The following is a 15000-nucleotide window of genomic DNA, read 5'->3' on the forward strand; positions in this document are numbered from 1 at the left end:
ATAGCACTCCGTGCAGCTGGGAAAATAGTCTGATTAAAGAGATAGAACAACAATTTTAACTGCAAGGTACTCATCTTACACCTGAGTGCGGTGAGAAAATGTGAGTAAAGAGCCTTCTCCAAGGACTCAACTATGCCCAGCTTGCTTTGTCGTCAATAGCACTCCGTGCAGCTGGGAAAATAGTCTGATTAAAGAGATAGAACAACAATTTTAACTGCAAGGTACTCATCTTACACCTGAGTGCGGTGAGAAAATGTGAGTAAAGAGCCTTCTCCAAGGACTCAACTATGCCCAGCTTGCTTTGTCGTCAATAACACTCCGTGCAGTTGGGAAAAGATCTGATTAAAGAGATAAAACAACAATTTTAACTGCAAGGTACTCATCTTACACCTGAGTACGGTGAGAAAATGTGAGGAAAGAGCCTTTTCCAAGGACTCAACTATGCCCAGCTCGCTTTGTCGTCAATAGCACTCCGTGCAGCTGGGAATTGGTCTGACTAAAGAGATAGAACAACAAGTTTAACGACCAGGTACTCATCTTACACCTGAGTATGGTGAAAAATTGTGAGTAAAGAGCCTTTTCCAAGGACTCAACTATGCCCAGCTTGTTTTGTCGTCAATAGCACTCCGTGCAGCTGGGAAAATAGTCTGATTAAAGAGATAGAACAACAATTTTAACGGCCAGGCGTACTCATCTTACATCTGAGTACGGTGAGAAATTGTGAGTAAAAAGCATTTTCCAAGGACTCAACTATGCCCAGCTTGCTTTGTCGTCAATAGCACTCCGTGCAGCTGTGCTGGGAAATGGTCTGATTAACGAGATAGAACAACAATTTTAACGGTCAGGTACTCATCTTACACCTGAGTACGGTGAGAGAATGCGAGAAAAGAGCCTTTTCCAACTATGCCCAGCTCGCTTTGTCGTCAATAGCACTCCATGCAGCTGGGAAATGGTTTGGATAAAGAGATAGAACAATCATTTTAACGGCCAGGTACTCATCTTACACCTGAGTGCGGTGAGAGAATGTGAGTAAAGAGCCTTTTCCAAGGACTCAACTATGCTCAGCTCGATTTGTCGCTCGGCGCATAGTTGATTCCTTGGAAAAGACTCTTTACTCACATTATCACAGCGTACTCAGGTGTAAAATGAGTACCTGACCGTTGTAACTGTTGTCTCTGTAATATCGCCTAACAGACATGTTAAATGTTGCTGTTGGCCAGTAGGGACCCCTTGTAAAGCGCTTTGAGTATTTTTAGTGGATATTGCGCTATATATAAAAAAAGCTCAAAGCTCAATTTAACGTTGAAATGACGACAGATATGACATTTTACTTCTTAGCCCCATAATCGTAATATACATCTTTGTTTCCTTTATAAAATTTTAGAAGTATTGGCACAGATTTGTAATACTGGCAATAAATTTAATTTTCACTTTCTCAACAGAGAAATATGGAAACTGATATATTGGATAGATAAAGAGTGAAAGTGAAAGGCGGAGTGTGTGTGTGTGTGTGTGTGTGTATTTGTGTGTGTGTGTGAGAGAGAGTGAATGAGAGAGAGAGAGAGAGAGAGAGTGAGAGAAAGATAGAGTGAGTGAGAGCGAGTGAGAAAAAGTGTGTGTGTGAGAGATAATGAGTGAGAGAGAGAGAGAGAGAGAGAGAGAGAGAGAGTGAATGAGGGAAAGTGAGAGAGTGAGAGAAAGTAAGAGAGAGAGTGAGTGAGAGAGAGAGAGAGTGAAAGAGAGAGTGAGTGAGAGAGAGAGAGTGTGTGAAGGAGTGAGAGAGAAAGTGAGAGTGAGAGTGAAAAAAGTGAGAGAGAGAGAATGAGAGAGAGAGAGAGAGTGAGTGGGAGTGGGAGAGAGTGAGAGTGTGTGTGTCTGTGTGTGTGAGTGTGTGTGTGTGAGAGAGAGAGAGAAAGAGAGTGAATGAGATAGATAGATAGATAGATAGATAGATAGATAGATAGATAGAGTAGATAGATGATAGATAGAAGAGAGATAGATGATAGATAGATAGAGAGAGAAGATGAGATAGATAGATAGATAGAGATAGATAGATAGAGAGAGAGAGAGAGAGAGAGAGAGAGAGAGAGAGAGAGAGAGAGTTATTTACCTTCAGTGTAAAAGCTCGAATCCACGGTGTCGTCATGTCTATCCTTCAATCCAAATGAGATCCGAACACAAGGACTACTGATCACAACCCTGTTCATACAATTCCAAAACGGGTTGCCTAGCAACACAACACAGCTTTGATAGTCGAAGAGGATTACGGTTAATCTGTTCACTAGTTTGATGACCTAAAGCTTCATGATCTCATTGTTGTAATGCATCGGAAGAACCCCCCCCCCCCCCCCCCCCCCCCCCTCCAACAAAAACAAAAACAAATAAAAACAAAACAAACAACAAAAAAAACAAAAAAACAAAGGAAAATTAACAAACTCCCCCCCCCAAAAAAAAACAAAACAAGAAACAAACAAAAAAAATTAAGAAAAAAAAATCATCAACAATAATGACGAAAAACAAACAAAAAAACAAAACAAAAAACAAAAAAACCAAAAACAAAAACAAGCTCTCAAATCAACATAAAATAGTCTCTAGTCCAACAATGAATTAAAAAAAAACCCTCACGTTTAGCACTGGGTAATCAGACTTTTAAATTGCTAGACATGCGATAATCGGATTCACAACAACAACAACAACAACAACAACAACAACAACAACAACAACAACAATTATTTATTTTTTTTTGTTTGTTGCTTTAGGTCTCTTCCAACACAATTGAGGTTATATGAGAGACCGCTGAAACAAAAAAAACAAGCAATCTAACAAAAATAGTACAAATGTAAATCAAAATCATAACCTAAAGATATCATAAGCTAAATTATTAATAACCAAGAACAAACAGGCAGAAGATTTACAGAAAAAAAAATATCCCCTGTCAAAAATACAATCACAAACCAAAGAAGCAGGATAGGCTAGTAAAGAGAAGAAGAAACGACATCACTATCGGATCGTACACCCATGCGAACATCATAGGTATATGATTCAAGGGTGATGCTCCCATCCAACCACCCGCAACAACAATTATAGTTAAAATCCATTGTAAAATATGGGTAATGTAAATTGTGCTGCTCGAAGCTCGAATCAATAAATAACAATGTGAAATTGAATGTAAGCTTCGGTTTAATATACGGAAACAGATTAAATCATCATCATCATCATCATCATTGCCTTTTTCACCCTGGGTCAGGGTATAGATAGTTCGAAGATGACGTCACTCAGGTCTTTATATTGTTTTTTTTTTTGCCATCCGCGTTTACGAGTAATGCTCACTAAACTGTATTAACCCGACTGTAAACGTTCATGGATACACACAGTTTTGTGTGTTGGTCCGTTATACTTCCGGATGGCAATGTTATGAGCTTCTTAGCCAAGCGCATACTATCTATAGGCCACAGACATCCTTCTCTATCCTGAGCTAACTTTTTTATCTCATTCCATGTCTTATCACTTCTCTGTATGTCAGCTTCTTTAATTCCCTTCATAAATTCTGTCATTCCAGAAACTCTTCGGTCGCCCAAGCTAAAAAAAGGATTTGGTTTGTCCGTCTGCGTTTCTGTAACAGTTTGAGTCAAATAGACGTTTCGAATTTCCTGCCCATCAATGTTTTGGTTTATTCGCCTAACAACGCCACTGGGTCACCACGAACCGACTTAGAACCAACCATGGTCGCAGCAAAGAAAGCCTCTATCGACGGAGACTCATTGACTCACGAATCTGCCAATACTGCAAAGGGGCACGTCAAACCATCGATCATCTGGTCCTGCAATGCCCAGTAACAAAATTAGAAGGGTGGTACGAAACAATCTTGGAAGCCGGAGATGACCTGACATCATGGATCGACAAACATAATCTGGAGGTAGCCATACGCCTACTACTACTACTACTACTACTACTACTACTACTACTACTACTACTACTACTACTACTACTACTACTACTACTACTACTACTACTACAACGCCACTACCACATTATCTCATTCGTCTGTCTGTCGTATTTAATTCATCCTGTTTTGTTGATAAAGGGGAAAACAAGAAAAGTCCATTTTTATCTGTTTTCGTATATTAAATTGAAGCTTACATTCAATTTCACATTGTTATTTATTGTAAAATATATGCAATGCACGAAACCAACAAGAGCTTGAACGTTGATCAGAAATAGTTTAAAAATCCATGTATTATGTACTGCGCGAAAAAAAAGAAAAAGAAATGGAGATTGATACAGATTGAGAGACGAACAGAAACAGAAAAGAAACCCCCCCCCCCCCACCCTAGAAAAAAAGTAAATTTGTACTATATGAAAAAAATACCCCAGTTAAAACAAAACAACAATGAAAAAAAAAACCACACACACAAAACCCCCAAAAAAACCTTATAAAAACAAGTAAAATATACGCTACGTGAAGACAATTGGAGGCTTAAAATTGAACTGAAACTGTAAATAATGCACTACTCTGACATATCTATTAAAAGAGAAAAGTAATTTAACCCTCTCCTTACCACCTATAACAAAATCGTCACATTTATTACGACACAATAATATACATTTTTCTAAATTCAGATTTATTTTGTACATCACAAACTTTTAAGAATGATCTTTGTTTAATCAATAAGAACATAAAGTTGTTTTGTAGAGAGCTTGTTTGAGTTTAAAAAATCAATTTTTCTGCTGGGTAAACCTGTCATTTTGGGAAAATACTGAAAAGGAACGGAAAGGAAAGTGTTTAACTCTCTCCTTACCAGCCATTTTCAGGATTTCCCCAAAACTTCACACCCAACTAACACAAAAATAGATTTTTATCACCCAGACATAATAGCAATAACGTTTTTGCGAAACATAATTTCTTTGGCAAAACATGATCTACAACACACACTGTTCATTTTCTTTAAATTTTATGATGTACAAAATAATTCTGAATACGAAAAATGTTTGTATCGTAACGAATGTGACGATTTTTCTATCGTTGGTAATGAGGGGGTTAAAAAACGCTTTCTGATCCCAAACTTTTCCTTGGCTAAAATTAAAATTGACCAAAATGTCTGAAAGGGGGGGGGGGAATTAGTGGAAGGGGGGGGGGGGGGTTAGTGGAAGGGGGGGGGGGGGGGGGGGGGGGGAGGAGAGATGAGATGATGAATGAGTTCAGAGTAAAATTCGTTTGAAGACACATACGACATGTGTTAAACTTTAGCTCGGCATTTATTTGTATGGATCGTTTATCTCCTCTCATCGAAGATGTAGTTAGTTATTACTAAAAACCGTTAATAATTGTTAATCGTTTTCTTTCACATTTATCTTATCATTAGCACATTGTTTTATTTATCAATATTTTTGTGAACTATCTATCTGACTGCCGTGAATACACATTCAAAGCAACACGTTTATCAGTGTGTAATATAAATCGTGGCCTTCGTAAAGTTATGGCCTGACACTGACCAAAAAATGACGTCAAAATGCCAGTCTTTTGCCACAAAAGAAAACAAATCGTGAGTTGTATTCAATAGTTCAACCAATGAAATAACTTGTTTCCATGAGCTCTACTAACGACAACTCACTGGGCGGTGCAAAAACCAAATAATGACGTCAAACTGCCAGTCCTTTTGGATTTCAGTATCAGGCTATAACATAACGATGGCTACGTATAAATCCAGTACAAATCGGTCATAATTTAGGTCATTATTGATGCTATGATTTTAGGAAAAATACTCACTACATCCGCCGGCCGGATAAGACATACAAACAAACACACAAAACTATGTGTAACCTTTGAACTTTGAACGTCTATAGATAGTATGCGCTTGGCTAAGAAGCTCATAACATTGCCATCCGGAAGTATAACGGACCAACACACAAAACTGCGTGTATTTATGGACGTTTATAGTCGGGTTAAGACAGTTCAGTGAGCATTACTCATAAACGCGGATGGCAAAAAACAATAACAAAGACCTGAGTGACGTCATCTGCATACTATCTATAGTCTGATCGATTTAATTTAGTGAGTAGTAATCACACAATATGGCTAGATTTCTAAACAACACACAAAGACTGTCATCGTAGCCATCGTAACTTAAGATAGCAGATGACGTCACAGCTTGTTATTGTTTGCATCGCGTTGTGAGTTTTTCACTATCTGTATTAACACTATAAAGTTCATGTACACAGGTTTCTGTTGTCGTACTGGCATGTGTGAATCTCGCAAGCGCTTCTTATAGAAAGAACAAAGATGAGGTCAAACAGGCCTTTGTTATTGTTTTTTGCCATCCACGTTTATGAGTAATTCTCACTAAACTGTATTAACCAGACTATAAACGTTCATAGTTACACATAGTTTTGTGTGCTGGTCCGTTTTACTTCCGGATGGCAATGTTGTGAACTCCTTGGCCAAGCGCATTCTATCTATAGATAGTTACCGCTTGGCTAAGAAGCTCACACCATCCGGAAGTATAACGGAACAACACACAAAACTGTGTGTATCCATGAACGTTTATAGTCTGGTTAATACAGTTTAGTGAGAATTACTCATAAACGCGATGGCAAAAAAAAAAAAAAATAAAAAAAAATAAAGAAACTGAGTGACGTCATCTTCGAACTATCTATAGCCTGACACTGACCAAAAATGACGTCAAAATGCCAGTCTTTTGCCACAAAAGAAAACAAATCGCGAGTTGTATTCAATAGTTCAACCAATGAAATAACTTGTTTCCATGAGCTCTACTTACGACAACTCACTAGATGCTACACAAACCTTTAAAATGACGTCAAACTGCCAGGCCTAGAGGGTTCTTGTGTCAGGCTATATGTGACTCACCGTCTCAAAGCGGTATTATGTCGGAAAGAACCAGATGCTTTAAAGCTGAATTTAATGTTAAACTGGTCAAAAATATAAATTGTTGGCATCAGCACCCATCCTAAAATATGGTATCCATTCTCCTCAATAAAACATACAAACTCAACACAAGACTAATATTTCTGGCTATAAATTCCATTTTAACATCTTAACCATCCCGACTTAATACCGTTTTGAGGCGAAGGGTCACATATATAAAATGTTAACGATGGCTGCGGTGACATCAATTAATTCCGTTACCGTCTATACTATTGTGCTATGTCTTACTATTCAGAGACACCCTTTAACACTACACGCTCTGGAGTTCCTTTATCGGCTGAGAACTAAGCATCTGTTGATATATCCTTCAATATTATTATTATTATTATGTCCCGTTAAGACGCGAATTATGAATTTATTGTTGTTTTATAAATAGAATGAAGATGGCGTCACCCAGGTCTTTGTTATTGTTTTTTGCCATCCGCGTTTATGAGTAATGCTCACTGAACTGTATTAACCCGACTATAAACGTTCATGGATACACACAGTTTTGTGTGTTGGTCCGTTATACTTCCGGATGGCAATGTTATGAGTTTCTTAGTCAAGTGCATACTATCTATAGATAGAATGCGCTTGGCCAAGGAGTTCACAACAGTGCCATCCGGAAGTATAACGGACCAACACACAAACTCTGTGTAAACATGAACTTTTATAGTCTGGTTAATACAGTTTAGTGAGAACAACTCACAAACGCGGATGGCAAAAACAATAACAAAGGCCTGAGTGACGTCATCTGCATACTATCTATAGCAAGAACATAAATATAGTTTGTAGTTTGTGGTCGAGGAGTTTGGTAATAGCCTTGTGACATGTCCGTCAAAGGCTCGAAACCCACTGTGGGCCGTGCAAGCTATCGAAAGAAAGCTATTTTTTCACACATTTCCCCCCATCATACTCTAGAATAAGATAAGAACAGCGTTCTTTGCTTCCGTCGAATAAAATAATTATAATAAGTCTTATAATATAGATAGAACGAAGATGACGTCACTCAGGTTTTTGTTATTGTTTGTTTTTTTTTTGCCACCCGGCTTTATGAGTAATTCTCACTAAACTGTATCAACCAGACTATAAAAGTTCATTGTTACACATAGTTTTGTGTGTTGGTCCGTTATACTTCCGGATAGCAATGTTGTAAGCTTCTAAGCCAAGCGCATACTATCTAGCCCTATAACACATTCAAAGTTTGCTTTTGGCTTGAGAACCCTTGTAAAGTGTTATGGATGATAACTTTCTGTGGATTTTGCACTACATGAAAAATGCTCACAAAACTCACCTAGATTGATCGATTCTTTAACCATCTCCGTACCACCCATAAGAAAATCGTCACAGTTGTGCGGTTATGTGGTCTTGTGGTATGACACTCGCTTTCTGATCGGAAGGTCCTGGGTTCGAGCCTCGCTCGGCGCATAGTTGAGTCCTTGGAGAAGGCTATTTACTCACATTCTCTCACCGTACTCAGGTGTAAAATGAGAACCTGGCCGTTAACAGCGTTATCTCTGTTCGAAAAAATTATAACATCGCCTAACAGGCGTCATGTCCCGTCCTAAATGTTAAATGCTGCTGTTGGCCAGGGACCCCTTGTAAAGCGCTTTGAGCACATTTAGCGGATATTACGTTATATAAAAGCTCAATTTTTTTTTTTGTTACGACGTATCCAACGTTTTTGTTATTCTAATAGGATTCAGTTAGTAGTCTGATGTCACGCCGCACGGCAACGGCGGCCATCTTGGTTCTAAACAAAGAAAATCGTTACTTTTTATTCTTCATGCTGGCTAGAACTTTTCATATGTCTTGTGATCAGAATGTGTAAAAGTCAAAACATGATCAAATTTATGGGGTTTTTTCCCCTCTGGATACGCTTTTATGCTCGCCGGGGAAATATTTCATAAGGGTGTCCGCCATTGTTCCGATAGTTTAGAGCCATTGTAACTAAGTTACCATGCGTCATGAGGAAGGAAGTGACGTTACGACCGTTGAAGAGTATTTCTTTTGTACATCATAATATTTGAACAAAAATGTTTGCTCTTTTTAAAGTATATTAACACTGTGTTGAAGAGCTCGTTTAGCCAACAACAAAAAATAGGTAGGCTACAGCAAGAACTAACAGATTGTGTCTTTGAGTGAATTAGATCTATTTTTGTATATGTTGGGTGTGGAATTTGGGGGAAAATCCGGAAAATTGCCGATAAGGAGAAAGTTACTTACTTTACTTACTTGAGCTTTTATGTAGCGCAATATCCACTAAACGTGCTCAAAGAGCTTTACAAGGGGTCCCTGGCCAACAGCAACACATAACATGTAGGACGAGACATGACGCCTGTCAGGCGATATTACATATTTTTGGGACAGAGACAACGCTGTTAACGGCCAGGTACTCATTTTACACCTGAGTACGGTGAGAGAATGTGAGTTAAGAGCCTTCTCCAAGGACTCAACTATGCGCCGAGCGAGGCTCGAACCCAGGACCTTCCGATCCGAAAGCGAATGTCATACCACTAGACCATAGAGCCGGAATCGATGTCGGATTGCATTGCAAGCTCAGCAGTTTTGAAACAACGAGCTTTTATATAGCGCAATATCTACTCACGTGCTCAAAGCGCTTTACAAGAGGTCCCTAGCCAAATCAACGCTTAATATGTAGGGCGAGACATAATGCCTGTTAGCCTGTAAGGCGATATTACAAATTTTTTTTTCGGACAGAGACAACACTATTAACGGTCAGGTACTCATTTTACACCTGAGTAGGATGGGAGAATGTGAGTAAAGAGTCTTTTCCAAGGACTCAAATATGCGTCGCTCGGGACACGAACCCAGGACCTTCCGATCCGTAGGCAAGTGTTATACCACTAGACCACATAGCCGCGCACAATCAAACATGTTGAACGTAATCCTTGACTGGATGTGTGTGTGTATGTGTGTGTGTGTGTGTGTGTGTATGAGTATGTTTCAGCCAAAGTAATATGTAATTTAAGCGCTTAGAGTCTGGTGTCTCGGAGTTATAGCGCTATATACGTTTTCAGCATTATATATGACATTTATAACAAAATCGCAAAACTTTGACCCAACCATCTCGCACTGAGCAAGGCAATGTAAATGATGCGTGCTGCTCGAAGCTCGAAGAAATAAATAACAATGTGAAATTGAACGTTAGCTTCAATTTCATGTACGAAAACAGATAGAATGGACGTTTCCGGTTTCCCCTTTATCAACAAAACAGGATGACTGAAACACTACAGACGAATGAGATAATGTGGTAGTGGCGTTGTTAAGATGAAGAATAAACAACGCCACTACCACATTATCTCATTCGTCTGTAGTCTTTCATTCTAAAGTCACAACAAGATATTGACAGCCTCAAAACTCTGGCCCAGCACCGTGACCAATGGAAACAATTAACAACATGGATGGAGAGAGCAGCTATACTTGTCGACCATGACTGAATCACACAATTCTCAGCAAGCGTCATTCGAACTGCGAAGCTTACAACTACTACTACTACTACTACTACTACTACTACTACTACTACTACTACTACTACTACTACTACTACTACTACTACGACTACTACGACTACTACTACTACTACTACTACTACTACTACTACTACTACTACTACTACTACTACTACTACGACTACTACTACTACTACTACGACTACTACTACTACTACTACTACTACTACTACTACTACTACTACTACTACTACTACTACTAATACTACTACTACTACTTTCATTCATCCTGTTTTGTTGATAAAGGGGAAACCCAAAAAACGTCTATTCTATCTGTTTTCGTACATTAAAGTGAAGCTTACATTCAATTTAACATTGCTATTCATCGCATTGAGTAAGACACTTCCCACATATTATATTACACTATCTATTCTTTCACTTGTTTCACGCATCATGATAGGAAAGTACAGAGAAGTGCTCGGAATATCATCGCACAAATTCGAACCCTCGTTGAATGAAACATTGACGTCAAAAAAAAAGCAAAATAAAAAGTCGTAAACAAATGAAAAAATTGAAATAACTCCAACAAAATAACCATAACAAATAATCAAACCTTGTAAACAAAAACATCTCATGGCATCTGCACCATAATACAAAACGGGTTACCGTTAGTATTTACCGTAACTATTTACCCTTTTTATTTTCATCTTCTAATGGCTTTATCCAATTTGAAAATCGCGAGAGATGAATGGATTTCCAATGAGGTGAAAACCGGTAACTGCATTGAAGGCAAGTAGATTGAAACTGGAGTTTAAAATATGGACAGAAGAAAGCCAAAATCATTAGGTTAATATAAGGGTATGAAACAAAAATAAACTGTTTTTGAACTGAAAGGGAGAATGTCTTTACCAACTGAAATACATCAACATCCATCTTGATTCGATGTAAATTTTCGTCAAAACATCAATGAAAATTATGGCTCATATTAATGTGGTACAGCTTAGCAACGAAGCATGCCTTACATCAGAATATTTCAATAGTAACCAACCATACGATGAAATCACACTAGAATATGTGTCTGGCGTATCTTGTAAATCCAAGAGTGCCATTGCTGCAAATCCGTGTAATGGAAATGTCGCATTTGTTGCTTCATCCGTCCTGGTGATATCTGACCCGCAGTACCCGAATCAAGCTTTTATCGAGAATCCGTCCGCTCGTGAAATTGGATGTGTGACATTCTCAGGCGATGGTCGTTTTTTCGCATACGGTGAGTTCGGCTTCAATCCATCTGTCGCTGTTTTCAATGCCAAAAATTTCACTCAAGTTAATACGTTTCCAGTGCATGAAGGAAAATCCTCGATCAAAGCGCTTCAGTTTCACCCGAGGTCAATCTATCTTGCAATTCTATTGGCGCATGACTATGGTATTCTAGTGTATGAATTTGTTCATGGTAGGAAATTGGCAGCAGCCAAATGGTGTATGGAGCCATTGGCCATGACGATGACCAGTATGGATTGTTTACTCGCAGTTTGCGGCCATCGCAAAATTAGCTGTTTTTCATTATCGAACGTTGAGTCGACCAGATATGAAACTAATGCCATGTTGGAAAAAAGAGCAGTTCTTTTGGGCAAGCACGGTAATTATACATTTATAGACATTGTTAGTGGCCAGAACAGATTCATAAAATGTATTTATACCGTCACTTCCTGTGGCTCTTTGTGCGAGATTAAATCATTCGTCATAAAAGACGTTTTAAAAGTGAGCACCAAATGTTTCTGTGTCAAATTCGCCCTAGGTTTGATATTTATGGGGTGTGAGAAGGGAATGGTAAATATCTGTAACCCTGGTAATCTTACGATGGTGGCCTGTATTGACGACAACGACTTATTCGGACGCGATCAAAGACATCCGATACATTGGGCCATCAAAAGTGACATCATCGCCTTAACCATCAACCAAAAAACCAAGATAGTCACGACACTCATGGCAAACCAACACTTGCATTCCTGGCGCATACAATTTGTTGAAGACGGTTTTGAATGTGCGCCGGTCATTGTGTCAGAAGCCGCTGCCATGGATACAGAGAAACGGTCACTAAAAATGATAACACCGCGCGATTTGAATTGTACCATAGCACAACTCTTGATTCAACTGGAAATCTCAAACCGTAGTAAGAAAAGTAGCAAAACAAATTTTCTACAAAGACAACCCTTTACACGGTTTAGGGAGTTGAACGCAATCAAGATAACACCAGACGGTGAAGATATAATTGTTGGCAACAGATCTGGTGAAATAAAAGTCTACGAAGCAACCACGGGCATCTTAAAAAAGGTAATCGAGGCCCACAACGCTGAGGTGACTTATGTAGAAGTAATGTACGATAATGATTTCAAACTGGTTGCCACTGGTGGTAGAGATCGGATCATTTTCATCCTCAACGCCCAAAGAGACTACAGGCTTGTCCAAGCCATTAACGATCATGCCTCAGCTATCGTCTCCATCAGCCTGGCTCATAACAATGGAATATTAACTCTTGTCTCGTCCTCCAAGGACGGAACCATTCTCATCAGAAGAGCTCCTAAAGAGGACACACCAAAATTTGTCACCATCGGCGAGTTGCCGGAAAACCTTGGCTCTAAGAAGAGGTCCTACAATTATTCAAAAGGTTACATCGTCACGGGTCAGGAGAAAGGCCGTATCAACGTTTTCCCCTTTGACCCGCACATTAACCTAAAACCGATAACTAAAATACAAATTGGAAACGCCTTCCTTAAATCTGTTGCAATAGACCCGACGAGCTCCTTCTTCGTTGCCTTCGGAACAGAAGGACAGTACGTCTTCCATCTTCAGACGGGCCACCAAATTGCCACGTTGTGCTATCTCCCCGGTTTCAATCACTTGAGTTTCAGCCAGGATTTGAATTATTTCATCAATTCGAACGACGCGGGCTGTAAGTTTATGTGGCGACTCCCTACCAAAATCATAGAGGTCATGCACGCAAATCTCAAGGACTCATCAAATAAGGTAGTCACTTCACGAGAGTTCATTTTCAACTCGTACATGTCATGTGTCCGTGTTTGCCAACACTTGGTCGGGGAGGACGAGGATGGTTCTAGTACAATTAAAGCAAACGAGGAGGTGGGAGACAGCAACATTCATGAATTAGATAACTCCGTGGAAGGGAACTTGATCAACGGGGAAGATAAAGCGGAAACATTCCCGAATGTCGAGAAAAAGCAGGGCCACATGACGATAACCGATAAAGGACATGAGATAATGAACTTTCTTTGCGAGGATAACCACGTGGGATTAGTTGAATCAACGAGCTGCGTGTCATGCTGTACGACCTACAGTCGATCTCTCACCGACATGGCTCCGATCATGGATACCAGCGCCCGTAATAGCAGCGGAGGTAATGCAAGGGGAGATAACCCGATAAAGCGAGAGAAGAGGAAAACTAGTTTGTCATCGATCAATTCCACGGGTGGAAATACAATCAACAAAAGGACAAAAATAAACAACACAGCTGCTGAAGCAGGAGATTCACCGACTCTCAGCCCAACCACGACTATCCTAAACAACGCGACATGTAAATCTGTCGATATGATTAAGGGGATGATCCCGAGTCATGCTTTAAATGGAAAAGATGGGAACGAGACGTCCAAAAATGTCAACGCCAAAGTTATGAAAAATTCCAGTAAAGATTGCTTAAAGAAATGCGATAGGTCAAATGGCCATTGTTCAAGTGGTAGCAGAAGGGAGACAAGAGCTGATTTTGCGACAGCATTGGTACAACCTGCAAAATCAGAGTCTCTGCGCTCGAATTGTGAAAAGACCGACAGTCTCTTCCAAGATTCGGTCACTGTCATCACAGCACTTGAAAAACTTACCACGCCTTGCGCTGACATCGGAACAGTGGACGTGTTCTCTTCTGTTGAAACTACATCTCAGATGCAAGGGAAATGCATTGAAAATACATCTCAAATGAAGGATAGCGGTGTGGTTGAGGATCTAAATACGGATTACACGATGGTGGACATTGATCTCGAAAATTCAACCGTGAAACGATTACCCACGTCCTCACCAACATTCACAGACCTGTTTGTCCCAACGCCAAGCATTGATGAAAATGCAGTGCCCCAAAGACAATGTTCCCAAGACGTACTATTTTCGAATGAATACACAGCACCTCCAACAGGATCCACGGCACCCGATGACAATTTAGAAACGTTACGGGATCTGGAAGACAACGGTCAGCTTCAAGAATACTACACGGAGTTCTGCAGAAATATACACTTGTCCAACTCTCAAGAGACATATGTCTTGAAAGAATCAGGGGATCTAGATCTTCTTAATATCGCATTATGCCTCGACGATCCGGGCCACCGAGACGGACTCGGTAAAGCATCTCTGAATAATACAAATGACATGAACAACACTTTAAGGCCGAGTTGTCGTTACGATATTTTGTCGTCCATCGAAGCGAAGGTTTTTGGCTCCAGTTTGCCATCCAATGATTCAGTGATGGGATTACGCGATTTCCAGATGTATCAGCACGACATGAATTTGAGGCAGGTGTTTCTCTCCTGGGTGAGGAGAAAATTG

The 15000-nt window shown here is 39.7% G+C and overlaps 2 protein-coding genes across 4 annotated transcripts in view; one reads left to right on the forward strand and one right to left on the reverse strand.

Annotated features, from left to right (window-relative positions):
* The window catches only part of LOC144981179 (myo-inositol 2-dehydrogenase-like), a 21315-nt gene extending 15402 nt beyond the window's left edge, over positions 1-5913 (reverse strand). The window contains exons 1-2 of one of the 3 annotated variants that reach the window (XM_078929332.1): positions 5822-5913; positions 2111-2227 (exon numbers count right to left, since the gene is read on the reverse strand). In XM_078929332.1, the coding sequence (XP_078785458.1) occupies positions 2111-2146 (36 nt within the window). In that variant the 5' untranslated portion in view covers positions 2147-2227; positions 5822-5913. Of the gene's footprint in view, positions 1-2110; positions 2279-5821 lie in introns of those variants that run through there. The other 2 variants (XM_078929331.1, XM_078929330.1) reach the window with 2 other exon arrangements.
* Positions 5914-10922: 5009 nt separating this feature from the next.
* The window catches only part of LOC144955820 (uncharacterized), a 5030-nt gene continuing 952 nt past the window's right edge, over positions 10923-15000 (forward strand). Inside the window, exon 1 of the mRNA XM_078886016.1 lies at positions 10923-15000. This exon is cut by the window's right edge and continues 952 nt beyond it. Coding sequence (XP_078742142.1) covers positions 11362-15000 — 3639 coding nt within the window. The 5' untranslated portion in view covers positions 10923-11361.

The sequence above is a fragment of the Berghia stephanieae genome, chromosome 10 (assembly GCF_034508935.2).
Source record: "Berghia stephanieae isolate SIO BIC M18660-M18661 chromosome 10, UCSD_Bste_1.3, whole genome shotgun sequence".
In the NCBI taxonomy this organism is placed as follows: domain Eukaryota; kingdom Metazoa; phylum Mollusca; class Gastropoda; order Nudibranchia; family Aeolidiidae; genus Berghia; species Berghia stephanieae.